Source organism: Rhamphochromis longiceps, linkage group LG16 (assembly GCF_057381845.1).
Source record: "Rhamphochromis longiceps isolate RC_006_pf linkage group LG16, R_longiceps_female_GT1.1, whole genome shotgun sequence".
Taxonomy (NCBI): Eukaryota; Metazoa; Chordata; class Actinopteri; order Cichliformes; family Cichlidae; genus Rhamphochromis; species Rhamphochromis longiceps.
In genome coordinates, this window is record NC_140572.1 from 25,562,883 (window position 1) to 25,590,238 (window position 27,356).

Genomic DNA, 27,356 nt, shown 5'->3' on the forward strand with positions numbered 1-27,356 from the left:
CCTCGGGACCCAAAATGGTCCCCATCCAAAAGGTGATATAGCAGTGGATTTTATGAATTTTTTTTTCATTTTTTTTCACATCAGATCTTTTAAACAACTTCAGACCTATCCACTGATATAAAGTTTTTCATAAGTTTTTTTTAATATTTTTTAGGTTTTTATGGCTTTATTGTCATAAAACCCCCTGTTTTTTGGGGGGTAAAAAACCATAATATGCAATATTTTCAAAAAATGAGTTGCAAATGGAACTACTTGGCATGAGGTTATTAGAGCCTTGGATAGGTAAAGAATTCAGAACAGAATTGATTTTGATGCATTTTTATTTTTGGAGCAATAAGAGTTTTTCAAATTTACACCCTTTTATGTTCCTCGGGACCCAAAATGGTCCCAATCCAAAAGGTGATATAGCAATGAATTTTATGAATTTTTTTTTTCATTTTTTTTTCACATCAGATCTTTTAAACAACTTCAGACCTATCCACTGATATAAAGTTTTTCATAATTTTTTTTAATATTTTTTAGGTTTTTATGGCTTTATTGTCATAAAAACCCCTGTTTTTTGGGGGGTAAAAAACCATAATATGCAATATTTTCAAAAAATGAGTTGCAAATGGAACTACTTGGCATGAGGTTATTAGAGCCTTGGATGGGTAAAGAATTCAGAACAGAATTGATTTTGATGCATTATTATTTTTGGAGCAATAAGAGTTTTTGCAATATACATCCATTGGTATCCCTCGGGACCCAAAGGGGTCCCCATCCAAAAGGTGATATAGCAATATCATATATGAATTAATTTTTCATTTTTTTTCCACATCAGATCTTTTAAACAACTTCAGACCTAACCACAGATATAAAGTTTTTCTTAATTTTTAAAATTTTTTTTAGGTTTTTATGGTTTTATTGTCATAAAGACCCCTGTTTATATTTTGGGGGGTAAAAAACCATAATATGCAATATTTTCAAAAAATGAGTTGCAAATGGAACTACTTGGCATGAGGTTATTAGAGCCTTGGATAGGTAAAGAATTCAGAATAGAATTGATTTGGATGCATTATTATTTTTGGAGCAATAAGAGTTTTTGCATTATACATCCATTGGTATCCCTCGGGACCCAAAATGGTCCCCATCCAAAAGGTGATATAGCAATGAATTTTATGAATTGTTTTTTCATTTTTTTTTCACATCAGATCTTTTAAACAACTTCAGACCTATCCACTGATATAAAGTTTTTCATAATTTTCTTAATATTTTTTAGGTTTTTATGGCTTTATTGTCATAAAGACCTCTGTTTATTTTCTTTGGGGGGTAAAAAACCATAATATGCAATATTTTCAAAAAATGAGTTGCAAATGGAACTACTTGGCATGAGGTTATTAGAGCCTTGGATGGGTAAAGAATTCAGAATAGAATTGATTTGGATGCATTATTATTTTTGGAGCAATAAGAGTTTTTGCATTATACATCCATTGGTATCCCTCGGGACCCAAAATGGTCCCCATCCAAAAGGTGATATAGCAATGAATTTTATGAATTGTTTTTTCATTTTTTTTTCACATCAGATCTTTTAAACAACTTCAGACCTATCCACTGATATAAAGTTTTTCATAATTTTCTTAATATTTTTTAGGTTTTTATGGCTTTATTGTCATAAAGACCTCTGTTTATTTTCTTTGGGGGGTAAAAAACCATAATATGCAATATTTTCAAAAAATGAGTTGCAAATGGAACTACTTGGCATGAGGTTATTAGAGCCTTGGATGGGTAAAGAATTCATAACAGAATTGATTTGGCTGCATTATTATTTTTGGAGCAATAAGAGTTTTTGCATTATACATCCATTGGTATCCCTCGGGACCCAAAGGGGTCCCCATCCAAAAGGTGATATAGCAATATCATATATGAATTAATTTTTCATTTTTTTTCCACATCAGATCTTTTAAACAACTTCAGACCTAACCACAGATATAAAGTTTTTCATAATTTTGTAAATATTTTTTATGTTTTTATTGCTTTATTGTCATAAAGACCCCTGTTTATTTATTTATTTATTTTTTTGGGGGGGAAACCCATAATATATATTATAAATATATATATAAAATATAAATATATTCTCAATCACATTCACACCACTCTCTTATATCAGTTCCACTACATCGAGACTATTTTATGGTGGTTAGCTGTTTTATTGTCATGTATTTTGCATAATAAGATAACCATGTCCTGCATTCAAAAACACTGAAAATGTCTATGGTGGTGCTGTACCTAATATTGTGCTCATTGGATCCAAAACCTATTTTTCCTTTATTTTGAAGGCTGAGGCTTAGATCCATTAGGTATTCACGAGAAAAAAATTATCACATGTCAGGATTACAGTATATCGAAAATATGTGATTATAATGGGAGTCAATGGGGCCCAAAATGGTACGAGGAATGTAGAAGGTAACACTTATGTGAATCTCCTTTACTATACACCACACCATAGAGGGGATCAATGAATTTTAAAAATAATCCTAAAATGCACATCATAAGTCAGTTTCATGCAACTAGTCTTTAAAATGACTGATATATTGAAAATCAAAAATCCAAAGTTACCCAAAAGGGTAACTTTTTTGACGAGGAACACCGAAGGGTTAAATATGAATGTTGTCTCTTTAACTGAAAGTGCCTGTCAAAGTATTATGCAACCAGTAAAGTCAGAAATCCTGCTGTCACACGTAACAATAACCTCCACGCCTCTGTCCCCACGCCTCTGTGAAGTAACACCACCCAGTGCCACACCTCAATTACACCGTACCCTGTAGTTTCACTTAGTGAAACCCAAACCACTAAACTTGGCCTCTTAACCTACACCAATGCCATCTCCCTTTACTTGACCTACAGCTCACCCCATACTAATCTCACCCTTTCAAAATTGAACAGTATGCACACACACACACACACACACACACACACACACACACACACACACACACACACACACACACACACACACACACACACCACCATCACTATCATGAAATCTTTCATCTAGCACAAAAGAAACCTCCAGCATCTGGCTGCTAAACACCACACCCCAGGAGGTTTCTTAGGTTAGTGTGCTTGTTGCTTGTGCACGTTTGCAGGAGTGTTTCCTCTAAGTTTAAATAGTTGGAGCATAAGGGCGTTTCCTACAACATCCCTATTTTATGTCCTTATTTCTTTTTATTATTATTTCTTTTTCTTTTTTTACCCAAAGCAGGAGAGTTGTCCATTTCTAAATGTAGCACAATAGCATTAATAATCTTCATAACTATTAATCATTCCAGACAGGACAGTCATTTGCAATCTGTACCTTTCTGCATCTCAGACAGGTGACCTGTTCCACACACAGAGGTTTAATTAAATGATTTGTTACACATTGGTTGTCCTCAGGTGGAGTTATGAAGTCTGCCACAGTTCATGGAAATGTTTCTGTTAGTGTAAAATAGTTTCTCTCCTCCTACCTTTATAGGGGTTGAGCAACCAAACCTGGCAAAGAGGTACATCTTAGGTATTAGATAAGAACCTTCATGAGCCTATCTAATATCTAATAATATCTAATGTATCAGCTATTATGATGGCAATATGTTGCCTAGCAACCAGGCAGCAAATAGCTACAATGACTTGTTTTCAGTATTTATGCAGCTATAACACTTGATAAAAGCATTGTATCATTTATATTTGACTAAAATGTAATATAATTTATATCTACACAGTTTAATTTCTTCATGATATATCATGACACCACCAGGCCGACTGGCAATCCACCATAACAGGCTAGAAGGATCTGTTTTTGCTGGGATATCTTGTGAAAACATCTAGTTTTAATTTTACAACCAATAGCACAAACGGGCGAAACAATACTGCAGCATGGTGTGCTTTTGTATTATTATTTGTATTTATGATAGTGTCATTATATAACAAGGCTTGTTTAATCATTAAAGTGACTACTAATGTATGGTAGCAGGTAGCCCAGTAGCAATGGAAAAATATTTGCTGTTATCATTACGTTACATAGGTAGATGCGGGTGGTGGTCGTGTGGGGAATCGAATCCCAATTTCACCCAGCAGGCCAAAATGGCTATAGCGGGTCGTGGGCACACAATGGAGAGGAATATGAATCATACAGTAATGATAGTCCTTCTGTTTTAATAAGTAATAACTGCACCATGTACAGTTTAGGTACAGTACACTGAAAGCAGATACTATCATACATGAATCATCAGTAGTTAATTTATTGAGCCTCTTCCTTCTCTAGTTAGGGACTTGAATGTCAAAATCATACAAGCAATCTTTTTTATACCTGTCTGTACTTCAGAATATTTTAAAGTCATGGAAAATTAATTTTGTCAAATCATCCTAATTTGTGGTGTGTTAAAGAAACTGGGACTTGCTTTCCGTTTCACTCTAATTACAAAGCTTACACAATCTGTTTTCCTCCTGAATATATTTTTTTAAATTCACTAAACTCAGCAGCCGGAGAGCAAAATCACTGCTTTGGCTTCTAGATAAATGTGCTGTGATATATTATTCAGGGCCAAACAGTGGACTTATATGCATTAATTTCTCAACTTTGATAGGAAGGATAATTATTTGAAATGGTATTCTTTATTCTAACTTGATTCTTTATATTTATTAGTCATTATGTTGGTTTAGTAATAAATCAGACTCAATTAGTGGAAAGTAAGTGGCTTAAACAGCCTTTTACATTGTTTACCTATAATCACTGCCAATTTGCTTGATTCATACCAGAGAAAAAATTCTTGGAAAGTGGTAGGTTATCATGTGGCATTGGCAATAAACAGTTTGTCACATTCAATTTTGGCAAAACACAAAGGTCCAGGAGAGAATATTCAGTTTCAAGGAAATAGTCTGCACTGATTTTGCACCATTTAACAATATCTAAGTTTTACAAAGCCCTTTAAAGTGACTTTTCATTCTTTCTCACACACTCACACACACAAATTGCGAGGTGCTGCTAGCTCGAGGGGATGGAGCCTGGAGTTGTCTGTGAAATGCAGTTTTTGAATAGTAAAATTAACATCAGCACAGGTTTGTTTTTCATAGAACAATACACTTTGTAACAGAGGCATGTCAGCATTAACCTTTCTGCATTCTGCATGACACCATATCATAGCTCATAGGTGATACTCTGTAGCACCTACCTTTTACTATATCACCTTACACGTGTGTGTGTGTGTGTGTGTGTGTCTCTGTGTAGGACGGAGGACATCCCTCTGAAAATCCTTGCCCACAACAGCCTTGTGGGTCGGCTGATTGGCAAAGAGGGTCGCAACCTGAAGAAGATCGAGGAGGAGACAGGGACCAAGATAACCATCTCCTCGTAAGTCCAGCTTTTAACTTGCTTATGGTGCTCTTACACATGTGTAACCTCTCATATTTGCAATTCTCCTCAGTGGATTTATGTTTTGAGTGAGATCAAAGATTTTTACTGTCGCTGATTTAACCAAATCACAAATAACAGACAGTGATTTCAAGCCCTTTTCACTGTAACCTCCTTCGTCTGTGCTCCTTAACCCTTCGGCATGTGGTTACACTTAACAGAGTTGTTAGAGAAGTAACGTGGCGATTCGATTACAGCTTTTTCTTTTCAGAACATGATATTAGAGAGGTAGTGATTGCACCCCATTTAACGGACTGTGCTCCCCAACCTTCTTTCATTTATTGCTAATGAATTGCTCGGTGTCTGCGAGGTTTGAGAATGTAATGAGCCTTGAAAAAGAGAAGCTCAAATAGTAGATTCAGAATTGATGGTTCTGTTAAGTCTTTTTGCAGTGTCAACTGTGTTCACCAACATAGTGCAGAGAGTTTGAGCTTCAAAGGCCCCGAGGTGTTAACATTTGTGTAATGTCCAGGATAACTGGTCTATGGGGCTTTGCATCTTTGATTCATGTAACAGACTTTTTAGAGTAGTATTATCTCATTGGTGCCGGTTCAGCTGAGTATCAGACACCTTGAATTTCAAAAATTTGCCAGCAGCTTTCAAGATAACAGGTAACCATAGACATAAGCATTTTTTCCTTTCATATTCCTCAGGTTAACATTGAAATGTACAAATTAAGTCATTATCTGGCTGTTGCACAAATAGAAGAAAAACATCAATCACACTGTTGCTTTTTTTGGCTTCCATTTGTATATGTAAGTCCCTCTGCTGCTAATCCACTTGACTCGCTGAGCTTAATTTATAGCATTGCGTTGGATCCCTGCGGAGCCTCTGCTGTAGTGGGCGACATAGTTGTTTGCATTTATGCTCATGTGCTGATGTGTCTGCAGTGCTCCGCCATCGCGAGTGAAACCTGAGCTGATCATGTCAGGCGTTAAGCTAATATATCTTAAACAACAGTCGATTACTGAAAGGGAGGGAAATGAAAAGACTTCAGAACAGACAGTGTGTGCACTTCTGTCAAAGCTGTGGAACAAGAAAAAATGGCATGTGAGCACACTGGCAGGTCACTAATGTTTGCTTTACCTGTTTTGTTTTGTTTTGTTTTGTTTCGCTGACATATTATCTTTGTGTTGCAACCAAACAGACCTGTCACACTAGTTGAGGTCTGAGTTGCTGCCACATGGCGCTAGGTTTCAGGGAATGTGTGGCCAGAATACAGAGAATTAAAGGAGTAACATGAATTAAGCAGTAGTAGTTTAAAGGGACATAGACTTTTTCAATAGCCTGAAATGTGAACAGTATGTCACATTACACTGTTCACGTAGGGCTGCTCGATTATGGCAAAAATGATAATCACGATTATTTTCACTGAAATTGAGATCTCGATTATTTGACGATATTTATTTAACAATAACAATGTATTGAACAATGACTTTAAAGATTGTCATAAAATATTATAAAATAGTGTGCAAATACTGATAACAGTGCAGATGTTTGCAATATAAAAAATAAATGAAAAATGTAAACATCTATGTTTAGTGAACTTTGCAGTGTTGCTCTGTGGTGCAGCTACGACACCGTAGCAAAGTTTACACACTATGTCTACTTGATCCACGTCTGACTCCGCAAACCAATAATGCTTCCACACCACTGAAGTTTTGTTTAACCTCTCTTTTCAACCAACGGCAGTCACTCTCCTCTCCAAATAACTTCTGCTTAGCTTTCCGAGCTTCCCTCGGGTCCTCTTAATCAGCGGTCCCCAACCCCTGGGCCTCGGACCGGTACCGGGCCGCGAGAGTTGAGGCTCAGGTGTGAAATGTATAGTTTTCAGGGTTTTTATCGGTTTTCAGCGTTATTTTGTTATCGTTTTTATCGTTTACTCGGTTTTCCTGGGTCATTTCACGTGTGTTATGAATAAATCTTCTTTTTTTCGGTACCGGTACTAGTTTTATTTTGTTGTATTTATCCGCGACACCTTAAAGGCTGGTTCGTGAAAATATTGTCGGGCACAAACCGGTCCGTGGCGCAAAAAAGTTTTGGGACCGCTGCTCTTAATTGTTGTGACACGTGTTCGAAATGCAGAGAGGTGCGCTAGATTTGCCACACGGAGCAGCGCGAGAGTAAAGCACGAGGGAGGGGCTAATAATCGGCTCAGTCATTTTTAATGATCGTTGAAAGCCCAGATCGTAATCGTGATTAAAATTCGATTAATTGAGCAGCCCTATGTTCACGTAATGTAAAATGCAGGATTTGATTTAAATCAGGTGCTAGCATAGCATTATCCATGCATGTTGTCCGGTGGTATAAGCTGTTGTCTTCTGTGAAAGGGTCATGTGACTGGTAGGTGCGTGATGAGTCTGTGACGGCCCACCGTGTGACCAACAAGACCCAATCAGGAAACAAAGTGTGATGTCTCTTGTGGTTTAAAAAAACGTCCAGTCTGAAATGCAGACCTCTTTTGTTTTTGTTGACAGCATTTCCAAAAATGTCTCTTTTAGAATCTGGTGAAGTGAAAATGTATCAGATGCTATGTTTTAAACCCAGAGCATAGTTGGAACATGACTACAAATCATCGTATCTGTCTTTTTTTTGACATGTGAATCATAGTCTAAGCCAACACTGCATTTTTAAAGCTCCCATATTCTTGACTGAGTTATATTAGTAATAAACAAGAATCTAAAAACGAACAAAACATGTCAGCCAATATATGTTGTTCAGCGTTAAACCTAAATTTAATTGATATTCTGTTTTACTGTCAGTGCAGTTTAACTCTCACTCGGCCAAGTTATTATTAACAACGCTGCAAGCTTCTCTTCACTGCCATCCATCCTGTATGACGTGAATGCAGCATGTTGAAAGACACAGCTGAGTTGCATTATGGGAAATGTAGTATCCAGCCTGTGGAAACTTAGTCAGAACCTAAATATATCATTATTCTTTTAAATCTGTTTTGAGAATCCTCTGCACGTCTATACAGTAATCATTTCTGTGTGTGTGTGATTTTCCTTTCAGGTTACAAGACTTAACTATTTACAACCCTGAGAGGACCATCACGGTGAAGGGCAGCGTAGATGCGTGTTGTAAAGCTGAGATGGAAATCATGAAGAAGCTGAGGGAAGCCTACGAGAATGATATTGCTGCTATAAATGTAAGTCTTGAGGGTACCGTCTGCAGGCCTCCTGATTGTTTGTGTTAGTATGTGCTAGTATGTTGACTCACGCAGACTGACAGGTGAACAACAGAGAGAAGCGATGATATACGGCGGGATAATATTGCCTTCCCATTCAGCGCATGTTAGCGCCAGCTTTAGTAATACCAGCTTGGTAAATGGATAACAGTAAACGATCGCTGGACAGCTCATCAGTGAGTCGAGTGTTTGAGCGCTCCGTGTCTGTGTGTGTGTGTGTGTGTGTGTGTGTGTGTGTCTGCCTCTTTCATGGAGCTTCTGACTCACACTTAGTTCCCCGCTGTGTATGTGTCTGTGTTACTGCTGTAACACACTGCTTTTCCCAGCATCCACCTGATATGTGCAGGCCGCCCTCTCGCCCAGCTCCTCTTTCACACTGCCCCAATGACATCACCAGCGGTGCAGCCTGAGAGGTCATCCTCTGAGGAAGAGCGATAGCCATGATGGCACACTCTGCATGTTCTCTGTTGTACTGCAAAGAGATGAATGCTGATAAAGTGACTGTATTAACGATGACGATGCTCCTCAGGATGTGACTCATGTAGTAACACGGAATTAGTTGGTTTCTTTCCCTTTAGCGCATTAGTTGATTAGTTTTTCCTTCACAGTGACAGTCTCAATATTTGTTCAGAAATAATCATAACGCAGCGTGCTGCCATGTTGTTCTGGATGTTAAGAGCAGTTCTGGCACCTGTCAGGTTGAGTGTCAGCTCTACAGTAAGCATTTAGGGCCATCTAGCGTGACAGTCTGGATATTACAGAGAGCGTTCTGGGATAAAGAAAGTGAAAGGAGGCAGTCCTGTCTTGTCATGGCCATGAAACCAGAATAGCTGACTTGCATTTGGGGGAAGATTTTTCTTTCTGTTGTTGTTTGTTTTGGGGTTTGTTTGCTTTTTGTTGTTGTTGTTTTTTGGTTTTTTTTGGTTATGCTTTTAAAACATCTCTCTTGTAAAAACCATGTACCACAGGAGCATGATCTTTTTAAGGAGTTAAGAAAACAGACCAATTTTAAGCTTGCAACAAGCATTTTTTAGAGTTTAGTGGTTTTTTTATTGTAATGTAGCTCATGCAGTAGAAGATTTTTCTAAACCCCTAGAGGAAGATTTATTCCTTCGCTTTTTCTTTAAAAGACATGCAGCTAAACAGTATTTTAATTATCAATAAATGAAGAGGATTTTGCAGAGTATGTCATTATTATGGTAATAATTAATAGAGATGGCACGATACCACTTTTTTATGTCCGATACCGATACTGATATCATAAATTTGGATATCTGCCGATACCGATATGAATCCGATATAGTGTTTTTTAATCAACAAAACTGTTTTTTAAATATTTTGCTGCATTTTGTATAAGTTCATACTCAAGTTTAAAACAACAACTACACTAAAGCTATTCTGTTATACCTGTATGCAAAAAAAAATATTTCATAGTACAGCAATACTGATCAATCTAATAAACTTAAACCTACACCATCCTCCCTATTCTGGTATTTTAAAGAGTACTTAGCATAAATATTAAGCAACCTAACTAATAGGGTTCCAACTCCCAGCAACAACAAAAATAAATAAATAAAAAATAGGGAACCACCCCTCACGCTCCACCTCATGATGCTTAATCGACGTAATCAACCTTAATTTGATGCAGTGTGAAAAAAAAAATGCACAGAAATCAATTATTTTTCAAGAAATATTAAATAGATTCAACATCTTTCTTCAACAAAATTGCAGACTGCACAGATGGTACCTTCCCAAAGGAAAAAGTACTATAGCTTACTAGGGTGTATATATATTAGACTTAATAGTTACTATATACAGTAATGGACTTCTATACATTTTGCATCAAATTAAAACTTTGGCTGTCAGATAATTATTTATTAAAAGCTCGACATTTTAAATGAGAATAAGAAAGAAAAGTATGTCTTTGTGCCCCCTTTTCCCTGTTAATGCCCTATCGGCCCCCCTGGCTAAACTTTGCTAGATCCGCCCCTGCACAGTTACCAGCGTCAGCTATGTAGAAAAAGATCCTCGAGTAGAAAGTAATATTAAATAAATTCTAACAACAGCTGATCAAGCTTAAACGTGCTGCTGTTGTTCAGCCGCTGGTTTCCTCTTTCTGGTGCAAAGTGGGCCAAAAACAAACCAGAGAGACGGACTCGCGACAGAAAAGCCGATCAGCTGATCATTAAGCAGTTTCATGATTGAAGTAGCAGCAAGAAGAGGCAGTCGCTTGTTAAGCTTAACGCAGGAATGCTTTACAAACATTCAGAGATGGACTTACACACTTGCTGTACTTCTCTCGGGATAACTTTGTCGGAGATGAAATGCTGGGTTGCTAGCGAAGCTCCAAATGCTATCCAGACCACCGACAGGTCCCGCATGCCACAGCCGCTCTATCACGTGATGCATACTGCTCCGACGTGCTAACGTTCTGAGGTGAGTTACAGCGTGTTGCAAGTTTTGTGAGGTGCTTTCGTGATATTTAATGGATCGGATTACATTTTTTATTTTTCTCCGATATCCGATCCAGTAATTTAGGTCAGTATCGGACCGATACGATACGTAATATCGGCTCGGTCCATCTCTAATAATTAATAACGTGTAGGACATATTTTTCATTGATAAATTATTCAGACATTTCCTCAGTCATCATAACTATTGTTGAATACTTCCTCCAGCTCTGCATCCTTATTTGTCAGCACAAATGTGGTGTTCTTTGAAGTGATGTGAGAACAGAAAATATTTTTTGTGCTTGTGACCAACTTTAATGTATCAGATTAAATAAAAGGCTCAGAGTTGTTATTATTGTTATATTAAAAAATACTTGAAAAATTGTTGTTTATTGCTTGCATTATTAACTTTAAGAAAAAAGTTTAAAATGTGCTTAATTGGACAAGTCATTTGTGTTTGGTATGTTTTCTTCATCTTTCTTCAACTTATGTTTTTTCCAAGATCACTGCAGTGTTTTTTCTTTTTGTTTTGCATGCTTTGGATATTAAATGAAAGTTAAAATCCGATCAGCTTCTTTAAAAAAAAAAATCGCATTAATTAAATGCCAAGCAATTGTCTTCTGTTGTGATAACTTTTTAAAACTCTGCCACTGCCACTTCTTTTTTTGTCCGCTCAGCAACAGGCCAACTTGATCCCGGGCTTGAACCTGAACGCTCTGGGCATCTTCTCCTCTGGTCTGCCGGTGCTTCCCCCTGCTGCTGGACCACGTAGCGCTGTGCCTGCTGTGGCGCCAGCAGGGTACAACCCATTCTTAGTGAGTATCCTCTGTTTTCTTTGGGGGGGGAAGGCTTTTTTGGTCCCCCCTCCCCTTTTCCCACAGACTACCTGAGCGCATGGCCATAAAAGGGAAGAAAAAGTTATTTTTGAAAATGCTTCTTTGAGCATGACTTTGCCTTTGCTGGTTTACCCACATCAAGTGCATGATAAAGATTGACTTGATAAAGCAATTTATCTCCAACACTTGGTAAACCAGGCTCCTCTGAAGTGCATTTTTAAAATACACTACAGTGTTGACTCAGGTCTTCCTGCATGATTTTGTACACAGTTTGAAGCAACCAGAATTCCCCCATCTTCTCCAGAGATGAGTCAGTCTGTCAGTAAAACAAAGTCTCCACTCATTGCCTGACAAGCGCGAGCCAAAGCGGCGTGAGACAGTGCGTGAGAATGCATGTGCGTGCTTCGTAGTCAAGACACTCAGTGTGTGATTCACTGCGAGTTTCTACCCTGAAATTCCCCCCGAAGAAAGAGCTTGACTTGTGTTCGTGCCTGTGCCTTTTAACATGTGTGTTAACATGCCATCTGATAGGCATGCTTGTCACTTCACTTTCAGAGTCACTCTTCACATCTCAGTGGCCTGTATGGGGTTCCTCCAGCAAGTGCCATCCCCCACCAGCACTCAGTATGTTCCCTCAAATCTGCACTACAGTCAGTGTTTCCTCTCTGAATCCTTTGTTTTGTTTTGTTTTTTGTTTGTCCTAATAGATGATTGCTTTAATAATCAAAAACAGGTGAAATCCATGTTTTGGAAAAGAGAGCCCTTTAGGATTTACGTTTCTTCTGGTTGTGTGGATTCTGCAAATAGCTTCTATGCATGGGAGGTAAAACCATGAACCCTGCTGTAAAACAGATAAAGGCAGATCTAAATGAGGTGGATTTGTAAATAGCAGACTGTTAGAACGCCTCAGTCAGCGTCTGTGTAGGACAGAGAGTCTGGATTCCTGTTTACCATCACCCAGTCACCAGAACACCACAAATATTCCTGGAAGGGGACTTTTTAGCCCAGAGTTATCCCGTGGCTCGTAAAAATTCACTTTATAAACCTCAACTACATGAGTGTTACCATGCTAAGAAAAACAAAAACACAGGGCAGGCATCACCCCTAATAGGAAATATTCCATTCAGACGTGGCCAGAGGGCGATGTTTACCCAAAGAGGGCTTAATTTAGCCTCCCTTGCATGTGGTGTCAGCTTTTTCGGCCGTTCTTCAAGTATCTGTCAAGTGTGTTCAAAACCGTTTTTGCGACAATTTGAATCATTTTCTTTTCTTTCACAGTCAAATAAATAGTAAAGTTTAATAAAAGTACTTTAAATGTTTTCTTTTCTGTGTGGTCCTTTTTCAGCAACAGGCTCCAGAACAGGAGGTTGTCTACCTCTTTATTCCAACTCAGGCAGTCGGGGCCCTGATCGGCAAGAAGGGTCAGCACATCAAACAACTTGCCCACTTTGCCGGAGCTTCCATCAAGGTGCGTTTGTTGCCTGTCAACAGTGTGCTCAGTAAGAAAGGGGAAAGAGGAGGATGGAGTGTTGCTAATCTAATGAGCGAGTGTCTTTTTTTTTTTTTTTTTTTTTTTTTATAAATAAACCTCAACTCATCATTCACCCAGCAGCATTTCATGGATCTGGGGTGGAGCAATTTCCATATTTCAAAATGTTGAAAGAGAAACATTTCAGATAATGCAATCAGAGACAATTCATTTTGTTGGATTCTTCAGTTGCATTCAATATATTTGTGGGATTTTCTTCTCATGATTTTATTGGCCACAAGCTTTACATGATCTCATACTGCATGAATTTGTTCAGAAGCTAGAAATCTGATTTGCGTCTTTCTGTGCGTGTCAGATCGCTCCGGCTGAGAGTCCAGATGTTACTGAGAGGATGGTCATCATTACTGGAACACCAGAAGCTCAGTTTAAGGTAAAACCTGCATATGTGCATGAATCTTTGTGTTAAATAATTTTTGAGGGGGGATTAACTTCATAAATAGTTTTCATAACAGCAGTGGATCATTGTTTGTCCCCATTTTCCCCAGTCTCTCCTTGCCTCATTCCCTCCTCTGTATTCCAGGCCCAAGGTCGGATATTTGGAAAGCTGAAAGAGGAAAACTTCTTCTCTGCGAAGGAGGAGGTCAAACTGGAGACGCACATAAAGGTTCCCTCAAGTGCAGCTGGCAGGGTCATCGGTAAAGGTGGTAAGACGGTAAGCATGCGCTTGAATTGTCCTTTAAACTGCAGCAACAACAATGCCTTGCTCCAACTTTTTATTTAAATGAGCTAGTTATGTTTACATGATAAAATTTTTATCTGTGAGAGTCTCACGTACTGGTGTTTACTGCAATTACTTATTGGCTTCAAGGGGTGTTTCAGTTAAACACAATTTAGAGGTTGGAGGTAAAATTCAAAGTGAGGCTGTGATAACGGGAGTCTGTGTCGGTGTTTCAGGTAAACGAGTTGCAGAACCTTACGAGCGCGGAGGTCATCGTACCGCGGGACCAAACTCCTGATGAGAACGACGAGGTCTTTGTGAAAATCAGTGGGCATTTCTTTGCCAGCCAGGTACCCAAAATTAAACCAGCGATACTCATTATTTGGCTAATTAGTTCTGCTGCTGCACAGGTATCAAAAGAATAGCTGCAGCCACAGCGTACAAAAGGCATTGTTAAATCGCATAAAACAATAAAACGCGGTGTAATGTCCACATTTTTATATGATCATAAAACCTGGTGTATTCTGTCTAATGGCTCTTTGTTCAGCCGCAACATGCTTCCCCTATGTTTATGTGTATTCTCTTCTGGCCTGCAGTGCTAAAACCATCTAGATTATTTTAGTGTGAGCAGCCGCCGCGCCCCCCCCCCCCCCCCCCCCCTTTTTTTTTTTTGAGATGCATAAATGTCTGCCTGCTACAATTGAACTAAATGGCAGCCATATTGTGTTGCTCAAAGTGCCTGTAATGGATTAAAAACCTTAAAACCTTTTTCGTGACCCAGTTATTATAAACTTGTGCAGACCTCTGTTATGTGAAAAGGATTTCCTTTCTGCCGAGCCGCCTGCCGTTACTATCACTGTGTAGAAGGCAGCATCCATCTGCCTGTAATGAGAGGCTCATGGTTGTGACAGCAGGAGAGGATGTTAACATTAATATTGCCCCCCTTGGCTGAGCTCTTAGCTGCGCATATCTTTTGCTTGGCAGATGTAGACAGCTGGTAGTACAATTTGTTTTCATTGTAACCAGCTGGACATGAAAGTTTTCTGATGTTGGAGAAATCTAATCAGCCCAAAGCTGAATGTGCTGCATGTAACTGTTATGTAACTGTCTATATGAGTAACTAGTAATAATAAAATGAAAACAAATGGGTAGCTGTTCACTGGCTTTCACACGTATCACATTTAGTTGGCTCAGTTGGCTGCAGTCAGATTAATGCATCCAAGTGCTTTAAAAATGGTATAAAATTGTATTTTTCTTTTCTTTTTGAGCGCAGTTTAAATCGGCTCATGCATTTTCTGCAATATTAAAATTGACAAACAAGCGGAGACACACACACACACACACACAGCTTTGGATGTTGCTCTGCTCATATCTGTAACGCTTTCTTTCAGATAAAGCTTGCATACTGCATTTACCTAAATGTATCTGTCTACACTTGTATTTTTATTGATGATTGTCCTTTACTTTGTTCATTATTCTTACTTGAACCTGTTATGTTCTGCTGCAGTGTTAATTCTTGATCTCTCCTACAGACTGCACAGAGGAAGATCCGGGAGATCATTCAGCAGGTCAAACAGCAGGAACAGAAGCACCAGCAGGGCGCCGCTGTGTCACCGCACCACTCCAAGTGACCAGCCGGGTGGCTCCAGTGGGCACCAGCCAATGAATGTAGCCCTCCCAAATGAACAGAGACCTATCCAGACTAAGGCCAAGGCCAAGGGGGACATGCAGGGCTGACCAGCAGCACCGGGATCAAAACCAAAGAACTTCGCTAGGGGGGACACAAGTGAGAGCCAAAGGCTGAGGGCATTGTGTGCACTGCCAGCCCTGTGAGAGCAGATAGATTGGGAGAAATCGTACTGAAGCTTAAAAAAAAAAAAATTAATAAAGAAACAAAAAGACCAAAAAAAAAAAACCTACAAGAAAGGCGGAAATGGCAGAAAATTTGGGAACTGTTGTCTTCACGGTTTAAAAAAAAACTAGTTTGTCTCCCTGCATAACGTTATCTCTTTAGTTGGACTAACATAGGCCTAAAAAAAGAAAAGGAGAAAATGCAACTCTATTTTAACACGAGCGTGTACGAGGCATTGTGATTGATATTTTGGGTTAGAGCGAGAGCCAGCGACAGCGGACTCCTTCTCTCACGCGTGTTTGAGATATTTAGATTGTGAGATCAAATATCCTTAGCAGTATTAATGCAGTAGAAACGTGTATGGATACACACTGAGAGCATGCTCTGTTATTTTATTCATCAAAATGACAGTAGAGCTTGGTGTTAGTATTTTGCTTGTACCTGAGATTGATTGACTGAGTAATCGATTGATTGACAGCCTCCCCTTGTTTGTTCCCATTTTTAGGCCACTGAAATTTGAAAAGAAAACCCCTATAAGTAAATAAGGTGAATGGTTCTGAGTCTTTGTAACAAGCCTGTGTGTGTGCCAACGCAAAAGATAACGTCCCTTTCAAATATATCTCACCATTCATATCTGATACTAAGCTTTTTTTTTTTTTCTCTCTTTTCTTCTAATTTCTGCTTCACTTCTCATCACTCTCTCATCAGACACCATGTCTTTTCTTTTGTTTTTGTTTGGGTTTTTTCTTCTTTTTTTTTTTTTTTTTAAAATGGGATAAAAAAATTTCCGTAGCTTTTTGATAACCTTGAACTGACTGCCACTTTTGCTCAAGAGAGGTTAAATGCAACTGAGGGATTTTTCTTTTTTTCTTTCTTTTTTTTGTAATCAGTAAAATTCTGTCATGCTGTGCAGTAGACATCGTCTGTGTTCACGCTCGTCGTCTCCTCTTTAATCAGAGCAAAAACTGACGTCTTAACGAGCGGTGCGCGTTCGCCCGTTAACCGGTCTTCTTCGGACGCGCGCCGCCACACGCTTGGCCTTATGAGGACGTCGCAAGGGCCAGCACAGAATGTGAGCTGAGGGCCCGGTAAAGGAGGGGGACAGGGTTCGGGGCAGGGTTGGGAGGGTTAGGGGGAGGGAGGGTGCAGACCTCTGGTGTGTGGGGTGGCAGCGAGGTTGGATTTTAGGGAGGCGCTGTATGACCTGTGGTACACGACCAGCCGCAGCCGCGTTTGGCTTTAACCCTCTCTTGTCAGGGAGCTTTCTAAAAATGGCATGACAGCTGTGAATGTACAAAATGCAGCCTTTTTAGAAAAAAATACAGATATCACCCCTGCCGTGTCCAGCAGGCCAGGCCAAACGGCACACGACACAGATTGTCATCCTCTTGCTCTCTGTTCTTTTCACTTTTTTAAAAAAGATTTTTATTAAAAAATTTTATTTTGGCGAGTTGGCCGCCTGCTCTGCGGGCACGCTGGACACGCAGGTCCTGGTGTCCCTTTGTGCTTTACTTTGAAGAACATAGAAGCTTGTTGCCTTATTTTGTCACCTTTCATACATCACCCATCAGCTTCATCTTCCAGACGCAAGGTTATTGCCAATACGCACAGCTTCCTCCGTGTGTGTGTGTGCGCGTGCGTGCGTGCGTGCGTGTGTGTGTATATATATATAAAAAGAGAGAGTAATATTTATGAATCTATTTTTTCCTATTTTGTCATGAGAGCTATTGATAAGAAACAAAAAGAAGACAAAGTCCTTTTCTTTTTTTCCTCAGTGGGACACTGCCATATTATTTTGAAGGGAAGTGTTTATTTTCTTGAAAAAAACTAAAACAAAAACTAGACTATGAATAATAATATAATGAATAAAAACCTGAAAAAATAGGAAAGCAGTAAAAGTGAACCACCGCGTTAACTTGTGGTCGGGATGTGAACAGTGCGCATGTCAGTATTGTGATCTACCTCAGGCTTCAGGGTACCTCAGTCCAATCTTTCATTTCTCCCTTTTTCCACATTTTTGTATGCCTTGTTAACTAATCATTTTGAGCGTTTTTAATTTTCTTTTTTAATGAAATAAAAAAAGATAAAAGATCTACAGTAATCTCTACTCTCTTCAGGTCCAGCCGACTAGTGAAACTTTGTAAAAGAAAAAATCAACTAAAATAACCGTAGTCAACGTTGTCGGACTGTTTGCCTGGACGCCATACAACCTCTTAATGATACAAAAGAATTTCCAAGTCAGTTTTTTTTTTTGTTTGCTAGAAAGGAATGAAGAGCAGGATCTAAGGGGTACATACCTGCCCGATGTGGTTCTGAATGTGGATGTTGTGTACTGATTTCACCTTCAAAGAAATTAAAGAGAACGAAAAAAAAAAGAAAAATCAGTTGATAGAAACAGAAACTAACCGACTGTACCTCTTGTTTTTGTTTTTTTTGTTTGTTTTTCCCAACCGTACCTCCAGGTTTTTTGAGACTTTTAACAACAAACCACGACGTTTATTCACTTGTGGAAAAAAATAACATAAAAAAATTAATTACTTTTGTTTTGTTTTTTTTATAACAACCCAATTTTACCAGCTCTATTTGATAACAGCATCCTCTGGGGTTGATTTGATGAAAACACAAAGCTGCAAAAATACACTGACAGGACTCTTGAACGTGGTGTGAAGCCCTAGTCTTCTGTGTAGAATGTAGAACAACTCTAGTCGTTGAAATGTCACTGTGTACGACAGGATAACTGTATATCTGTAAACATGTACAATAGTCGCACATTAATGCATCGTTTTCTGTCTCTCTATAACACCTACAAGTCTGCGCCTGCATTGTGAGAAATGGTGGGAGAAGTTTAGAGCGTCACAGGCTCCCTCAAGCTGACCTCTAAATGGTTTTCTCATCGATCTACCGGTTATTACATTTATTTTTTTTTTGTGCTGTACATTTCAGAATTACCTCTGAATCCAAGGCTGACTTAGTTAGTTACTAAAACCAGTGTAGGGTAAAGGAATATAATAAATAAATGATGTAGTAAAAGTTAGTTTGTTTTTGGCACTATTTTAGGGATTTTTTTTTTTTTTTCCATCAGATGAGGATCCTTTTTTTTTTTTTTTTGGTCCCAGTGAACACAGATTAGCAAAATAAAACATAAAGGTCTATCAAACTCACACAATGCCTGGGGCTGCTTCAGCACGCCTCCACCACAGCCGGTACAGTACCTCATACTGATGATGTTAGCTCGCCAGACCTGATTCAATTACCCTGACCTTACCCACACGAATGCAGTACAGTGCTTCTGTTGGAGCGCTTGACTCCTGCGGTGGGCTGCTTCACTTTAGTAGGGCATGTCTGTTCGCAGTAGCACTGGAAAATTGAATCTTGTCACTTACGGTTTGTCTGACTGGCAGGAGTAGGGTTTTTTTCCCCTCTTTTTTTTTTTTTCCTAGAGCAGATTTGAAGTTCTTTTCTCGCATTGCAGAGGACTCCTCAGGCCTCCGCCTCTCTTGTGTTTTTGGCTCTTTACTAGAAGAGCAGGTTTCCCCTCAGCCACAATCTGAGGCAAAACCTGCAAACATCATAGTAACTTTCTTTTTTACTTCCAAGGATTTTGGCGTTTCTAGGTTCAGTAGGGTGTTGCTAGGCATTAATTTCAGTATCAGAAAAAACACACTCGCATCACTAAGGACGCACAGTGCTGTTAGTCATATCGCACAGCGGTTGAATAACTTAGGCTTTATTTCGTTTTCTGTTGATCTGGTTTTCTTGTCAGTTACACTGATTAAATGTAGTCTGGAGCAGTAGCTGGGATTCTTTATTATCCAGTCATGTTAGATCACTACTTGCTGTTAAATTGTGTCCTAGCTAGGATTTTAAACAGATTTTAAGATTGGGATGGGGGAGGTGGGGGGATAAGAAAAAGAAAATGCAAAGTAGATATGAGTGGGCAGAGTAACCAGGTCTGAAAATAAAAGTGCTGGTAAAAGTTGTTCTGCCTATGGGACTGAATATTCAACACCATCCAAATTAACAAAAACAAGTATGGATCAGGTGATGAAGGATCAAGTCTGGTCAGATGTGCAGAACCACAGCAGTGGTTTTTTTTTTTTGTTTTGTTTTTTTGTCGTCCTAACTTGTGAACTGAGAAAAATGCAAAGACTTGCATGAGACTATTGCAGGCGATCCAGTATGTACTACACGTCATATAGCACTATACTTCAATTTGTGGTTTTACATCGATCCGACTCTTAACTGCTCTTCACCATTTGGGAGATTCCTTTTGTTTCCTCAGTAGGTCACAAACCCTCACGTCCTACATTTCCCACAGGCCAAAAGGTCCCAAAAACACCTCAAGGTAATTGGTGACTGTGCACTGGACAGACATATGATCCAATGTTACTACATCTCGTGGATCCGTGCCTTTCTGGTAACAGCCATGCTGTTGTTTTGAGTTGTGAGTGAACTGTATTGCTGAGCAACCTGGATCTGAGCAATAAAGAATATTTGAAAGAAAACTTTTCACGTTTTATTATTTCAAAGGTTTTGTACCTCTCACAATCTGACACACCAAAGGTCAGTCACACTGAAAAAAAGCCCGATGTAAGTAAAACCATTAAAAAAAAATCCCTTCATCCACCGAGTGCACTGGAGCTTCTCCTCAGTGGTTCTGTTTCATCTTGCACCGTGCACAAGATCACCAAGTATTAAATTTGAAACCCATACATTAAAACAAAATATACAAATCAGAAGAAAGACATTTTACTGCTAAACCAACAAAAAGACTGCAAAGAAGGATTTTTTTCTAGCAGGATTAAAGCTTCCAGTCACCCAAATTAACTGCACATCGGTTTTCAGACAATACCAGAGAACACCTTAACACGTTAAACACGTCCCATATAACAAGCCATTTAATCCGGTCACGCTTCTTTTCCAGAGGTCAAATTCTGGCCTCTAAATGACCCCCCCCCCCAAAAAAAGAAAGATTAACACTGAAACTGCAAGAAGCGATTGTCAAAACAATAAAAAAAAAAACATAACATACTCATATAAACCAAAAAGAAAAATCATAAAAGCCCCACAAAACCATCAAACATTTACACCATCTCTTTCTGGTGCTCATGGAGGTAGAAGTGTGAGTTCAAAACTCCACAACAGGCACTTTGAACACTTGCTTTCTGAACATGAGTGCAAGAGCAAAATTTCCTTAAAATGCCCCCCGCCCCTTCGTGTCACCACTGTACATTCCTACATCTATAAACATTTACTGCTGTGCCAACATGTGGCACGGAAATATCTGGTACGACATAATTCTCCTCAAATACTCCCACTGTGATTTGTCCAGGTGGCTCTGCAACAGTAAAGCACTTTACACGTGTGTGTGTGTGTGTTTCATTCGCTCTCGAGGGCAGAAGGCATCAGTATGTTAACAAACAAACTCAGTCCCAGGATGGATCACTGGACCTTCTTATCGAGTCCATTCTGTGACTGGATGCCAAGTTTGAGTCGCTTCTGACTGAAGCGGCGGATGAGGGCACCAGGCAGCAGAGCCATGCAGGCGATGGCCAGCAGCTGCAGGAGCCGCTCCCAGGAGAACAAGTCATCCAGCGATGACACCTCGGATAGCATGACGCCTGTCTGGACGCAGATGAAGTTGTATGGCAGGAGGCCTGAAGAAGCGGACAATAGAGCAAGAACAAATTGTGCTGAAACACGATGGGTAACTTAATTTGCAATGACAGATGCAGCGTTGTGTTGTTGTTGCTTAACCCTGTAAGGCCCAAGAACCCATAATCCTAACCCTATGCTATCACATGAAAACTGTGTTTTTCCCCCCCTTTAAAAAACAGTTACTTGTTTTTACTCTATTACAACTCATGTGGTTATACCGGAGTGTTGGCATATGCCACCATATAAATTCTTAGTGTGCATATCTATGTAGAAACCAGGCTTAAGTCTGTGCTGTGAAGAGGAGTTTAATTAGGTTTTATGCAAGCTGTAGGAGGCCTGGCACGAGCTGGTAAGTAACAACATCACAATCAATCCGATTTTTATTTCGAACATATAAGTAATAATTTTGTTAATACCCTTAAAAACAAACAAATGCATTTATCAAAATTAGTAAGGAAAAAACAATGTTTTCATGTGTGTGATGGGCGCTGGATACTAAGAGCCCACATGTGGCCGACACTGTTGCCAACATTTATACCTGTTCTGTTCCTTTTCTATTAATGATATGATTAACTTTCAACCTGAAAGTCAAAGTCAAAGAGGTTGTTGCTCTCTGTGCAAGTTTAATGACCATGACCAGATCAAAGATGCCTGCAACTCGTTTAAAGACGAGGAAATCAGTCAGTTTAAGTCAGATATGGTTATGATTTTTTATAGGCACAGAATTATCTAAATCTAGAGGCGTATTAATAGATATAGCAGAGTTTTCCAGGAAGCGATAATTCAAAAAGTTAAAGCTAATAAGCTTGGTTTTAGCCTGTCAATAGTGACTGACTATTTTAAAAGCTGAAGCTGATCGTCATCCAGTATTTTGTTTTCAATGTGGAGTGCTAGACGTACCTCACTTAGTGTCACCAAGCAGAAAATCTGTGTGTGCTTACCAATGAAGACTGAGCAGAAAAAGAAGGTGATGGGGATGTTTACAATTGGGGCAGACATATTCAGAAACCAGTTGGGAGTCATGGGAAAGAACCTCAGGAAGAGCAGGAAGAAGAACAAACAGTCCTGGTTTTCCTCCACCTGGAAGACAAGGAGAACAGATCAGAGGGGCTGGAGATATTTACAGAGGCAGGCGGCAGGTGTGTGTCATTGTTCTCGTCCCCTGTTCACATCAACTAGTCACGCGCAAGTTAACTCATCAGCAAAACTATACCAAGAGTCATCTTTTCAAAGCGTTACAGTCAAGTAGTCCTTTTGGTGAATAATAATGCAAATCCAAATCTGGCATAACTCTCAGTATACTCGGATATTTGCCAAACACCCACCAGCTACGAAGAAGCTCATCTTGTCAGTACATATACGTCCGTTAAAGGCCCAGCAGGCCTACCTTATTTTGCCTGTGCGCGTGGGTTATCTCTCTCTCCTGTCCTTGGCACCGCCCTCTGCAGCTGACTCCACTCAGCATTCAGCACCAGGGAGTACTTTAGGTCAGGGAGAGCCACTGCTGTGTCAGCATGTGAGCTGTGCATAGGAGCGTGTTTGATCAGTTCTCTTCAACTTATTCTTTTTGTGACCCACACAGCAAAGCCATGTCTCAGGTTTTACTGCATTTGATCTCTTTCGGTTTAATTATTAAAACTTAAGAGAAAAAAAAAATTGACTTGATTGATTAAATAGAAGAAAATACATAACATTAAACATGTTAACAACACAAAAGCCATATTAAACGCAGACTACTTTAGGCCCGGAAGTAGGATTCGTCACGTCATCACTTAACAATCGGATAGATGTAGGCTGCCGGGGGATTCCCATGATGCATTGAGTTTTTCCTTTCCAGTCACCTTTCTCACTCACTATTTATTAATAGACCTCTCTGCATTGAATCATATCTGTTATTAACCTCTGTCTCTCTTCCACAGCATGTCTTTTATCCTGTCTTCCTTCTCTCACCCCAACCGGTCGCAGCAGATGGCCGCCCCTCCCTGAGCCTGGTTCTGCCGGAGGTTTCTTCCTGTTAAAAGGGAGTTTTTCCTTCCCACTGTTGCCAAAGTGCTTGCTCATAGGGGGTCATATGATTGTTGGGTTTTTCTCTGTATCTATGAAGCGCCTTGAGGCGACTTTTGTTGTGATTTGGCGCTATATAAATAAAATTGAATTGAATTAATGTGCAGCTGTCAGAAAGAAACAAAAACAACAACAACACAAACTCGTGAATTCACAAGATTAATGACTTCCTGCCAGCGTTGTCCTGTTGTCTTTTTTTTTTTTCTTTGAGCCAGCAGTATTGCCTTCAGTGGTTACATATTTCATATTCTTTACAGATCTCCATCACCTGCTCTATCACCAGGTGTCTCTGACTGGAGTAGGTGGGACTCAATCTATTTTATGAGCAAGAAGAGTGATGTAGCAAACACCCCCTTTCACATAAGCACACATACAGCCTGAAGTAGAAAGGCCTTCCTAACAAAGAAAGCTGACATTGTGGTAGCTGTTCTCTCTGAAATTTTAGGTTATGGCTGGCTCTGTGTCAAACTTTCTCCTGGGCTTCGTGTGGGAACACAACAATGTCGCTTCTACATATTTGACAGCAGAGTCTGAAATTACACCTGTCAACCATTTCTTCCTTTTCAAGGACAAGAAGTCACTGATTTATCAGATTCTATTTGTAAAAATGAGTATACTGGATTTCTTAAAGTGATAATATGATATGGCCAATGTCTTCTTGTAGGAAGTATTATTGTTAATAATAGCTTGACAGGTAAAACCTTTGATTTTTGTAAATAAGATAAAGCGTAGCCCTCTTTACTGTTTATTTACAGCACACACAGCCAAATTAACAGTTGATCTCTGAGAAAACAACTTAATTTTAGTCCACCGGTATTTCAAAAACTTACTATCTTTGTTTCCTTCAGCGTGTTTTGTTTGTGTGACAGCCCAGTCATACCTTTCTCTGCAATGTGGAGACTTTATCTGGGAAGAGGTTCACAATGTAGTGTTTTCCAAAGAATTGGGAGAGGAGGAAGCACATTGTAGAGCCCACAGTTGTGAGCACACAGGCAAGCAGCAGTCCTTGATAGGGTCCAAATATAGCTCCCGCAAGAATGTTCTACACAATGACAAATGGAGACCAAAAGCCCGCGTTAATAGGCATCATCTGACACACAGCTCTGTGGCGTCTCTACATGCGAAAGGAGAGAAATACTTTGTGATCTAACACTGGTGTGAAGCCAGTATTTTGGCAGTTCTGCCCACTCAGATTGTCATTTGCATTATCTGAATATTCTTTTATCCTCCGCATTTATTTAAACAAGAGACACAAGCTGCATACCGCATGCTGCCCAAGTGCCTTTTGAATTTTCCTTCATCTTGCATGCAAATGTAATCTTTTCACACCTACAAGATGTGACACTTTTGGCATATTTTAGCCCATGTGTTCTCGTAATGTATTTAAACATACAAAATGCTTCATTAAAAGGATTTTACATGTGTTTTTAAGACAACCAGCACAAGAAATCTACCAGTTTTGTGCTCATCACAATGCTTGCCTTATCATCCTGGATCTATCTGTACACAGGACATTACCTTACCAGGAATGAGGATCCAGGAATAGCAAAGGACTGCTTGTAGAGATAAGCACTGCAGAAGAGGAGCAGGACATATCCAGTGTGCTCTGTCTTGTAGAACTGCAAGAGTTCAGCGAGTTCCCGGAGCTCCTCCAAGTCTGAAGGGAACTTTAACCTGTGAGAACATTCACATTTAAGTTAGTCATTTCTGTCAGGCCAGTTTCATGTTCACAGAAAGACCGGCAGCACAGAAAAAATATCATTGTGATCAAAAATGTTTTAACTTAAAGTTATTTTTAGATTTAAATACCCAAAAGAGTAACCCATGTGATTGCTGATGGGACTACAAACATGGTTCTATACCTATACCTAAATCTGCTAAAATCTGCTAAAACTGATACCAAAACAGTCTTTTTACATCACTTAAAAAACTAAGCTATTTTTTAAAGAAACTGCAATTTTTTCTAACTACCATCTGTTTTACTATTGACAAATCTCACTTCAATCCAAGATAAGTACAAAGAATGAAGTGAGTTTCTTTGAAAAGTTCATTCTTTGTGAGACAGAGTCAAACAGTTAGCATCACACTGTTGCTGCAGATTTTGTCAGCTGCACATTTATGGATGCAAATATCCCATCCCACCACATCCCAGAGGTGCTCTATTAGATTGAGATCTGGTGACTGTGGAGGCCATTTGAGTGCAATGACCTAATTTTCATGTTGAAGAAACCAGATTTAGTGTATCTGACACAGTGCATTATTCTTCTGGAAGAAGACAATGGACACACTGCTGCTATAAAGGAAAGAACCTGGTCAACAATGACACTCAGGTAGGCTGTGGTGATAAACAATGGTCAGCTGGTACAAAAGTACCCAGAGGGTGCTGAAAAATCTGCTTTGAATTCCAGCATCAGTTTCCTTTTCCTATGTAATCTTCTGCCCTGTAGCCCATCTGATTCAGGGCTTGATGTGCTGTGAAAACAAGCCATGTTCACCCAGAGAACTGCCACTCACACCGTGTGATTGGCTGATTATACATTTGTGTTAACAAGCAGTCAAAAAGTGTACCTAATGAGCAAAAGTATTATTTTAGGCTAATGAATGATATGAGGATCCCATTACACCTCTTTCTATGAAGTATCTGAATGACACAAACACCGGAAGGAGGTTTCCTCACTCAAAAATGGGACCTCGCTTGAAAACTTGAATGCTCTGCATGTAATTTAGAGTCCTGGCTTGGTGCAACTTTTATATGGGAAAAATCGTGACTTGGTTTGGGATGACACAGCTTTGAGCGTGTTCTTTTTCATTCATTACCAAAACTACACTTCAGTGGGAAAAAAAAGGTTGAGCCCAGATAAACGCAAAATAATGCAGGAAGAGCTGGACACTGTTAATCTACTGTATTAAAACCAAATTACATTTCTACAGTAAACAACAACACAGCACTTGTCAATTATGACCTGATGACAACCCTCACAAGTTAAAACAGAAGCAAAAACTGGACTTGCTGTTTTAACTTTAGCTTTTCCAAAAGAGGCTTCAGTTAGAGTTAGTTAGTTTTTAGAGTCACTGCTTTTTGAAGGGGGGTTAAAAGCCTGCACATACGCTGCCTGTGCCTTATGAGCTGCATGCTAACATTAGCTTACTAGTGACCCAGCAGGGTCCAATTTAAATAAAGCTAAATTATGCACAGCATATAACAAAGCCCCAAACTATGGGTTACCAGCCAGCGGCTAAATATACCAGTCACCTGCTGGGTTCTTCTTCGTCTAAGGAGTCGCCGGGCTGCTGCTGTTGCTCCTCGGACACATGTCCAGCCTCGGCGCTCCGGACAGAACGCTTTCTTGGTCCCGCGGGAAGGTACAAGGACAGGGAATATAGATACAAGCTGGCTGCGGCGACAACCGTAATTAGTCCTACGAGTGAACGCATGTTCCCCTGAGTTTGATAGCCAGAAAAAAGCTTCACGTCCCGGTTGCTGTCAGCGAGAATAGCAACGGCAAGAAGCGGCAACCAACCGCCGCAGTGACGTCACATCCCCATGTCAATAGAACAGTTAAAATATTCAAATTACTAACCCACTAGCACCCACAAGTATATCTTATAATTTAATAGTCAGATTAAAGTACATATGAATAATATAAAAGGCGGGGAAAAATAATTATTTATAT

General features: G+C 39.5%; 2 protein-coding genes across 7 annotated transcripts in view; one reads left to right on the forward strand and one right to left on the reverse strand.

Moving 5' to 3' along the window:
- igf2bp2a (insulin-like growth factor 2 mRNA binding protein 2a) overlaps window positions 1-20,101 on the forward strand; it is a 69,332-nt gene extending 49,231 nt beyond the window's left edge. For 4 of the 6 annotated variants that reach the window (XM_085384218.1, XM_085384221.1, XM_085384222.1 and 1 more), the window contains 9 exons: window positions 5,243-5,365; window positions 8,441-8,576; window positions 11,743-11,880; window positions 12,433-12,525; window positions 13,247-13,369; window positions 13,746-13,820; window positions 13,971-14,102; window positions 14,345-14,458; window positions 15,641-20,101. In XM_085384218.1, coding sequence (XP_085240344.1) covers window positions 5,243-5,365; window positions 8,441-8,576; window positions 11,743-11,880; window positions 12,433-12,525; window positions 13,247-13,369; window positions 13,746-13,820; window positions 13,971-14,102; window positions 14,345-14,458; window positions 15,641-15,739 — 1,033 coding nt within the window. In that variant the 3' untranslated portion in view covers window positions 15,740-20,101. The remainder of the gene's footprint in view (window positions 1-5,242; window positions 5,366-8,440; window positions 8,577-11,742; window positions 11,881-12,432; window positions 12,526-13,246; window positions 13,370-13,745; window positions 13,821-13,970; window positions 14,103-14,344; window positions 14,459-15,640) is intronic. The other 2 variants (XM_085384219.1, XM_085384220.1) reach the window with 2 other exon arrangements.
- Window positions 20,102-20,463: 362 nt separating this feature from the next.
- tmem41aa (transmembrane protein 41aa) lies at window positions 20,464-27,229 on the reverse strand. The gene is made up of 5 exons (XM_085384227.1): window positions 26,936-27,229; window positions 25,206-25,356; window positions 24,563-24,724; window positions 22,560-22,698; window positions 20,464-21,617 (listed from the first exon to the last, which is right to left on the reverse strand). The coding sequence occupies exons 1-5, from the start codon at window positions 27,115-27,117 to the stop codon at window positions 21,403-21,405; spliced, it is 849 nt and encodes a 282-aa protein (XP_085240353.1). The 5' UTR covers window positions 27,118-27,229; the 3' UTR covers window positions 20,464-21,402.
- Window positions 27,230-27,356: the final 127 nt, after the last annotated feature.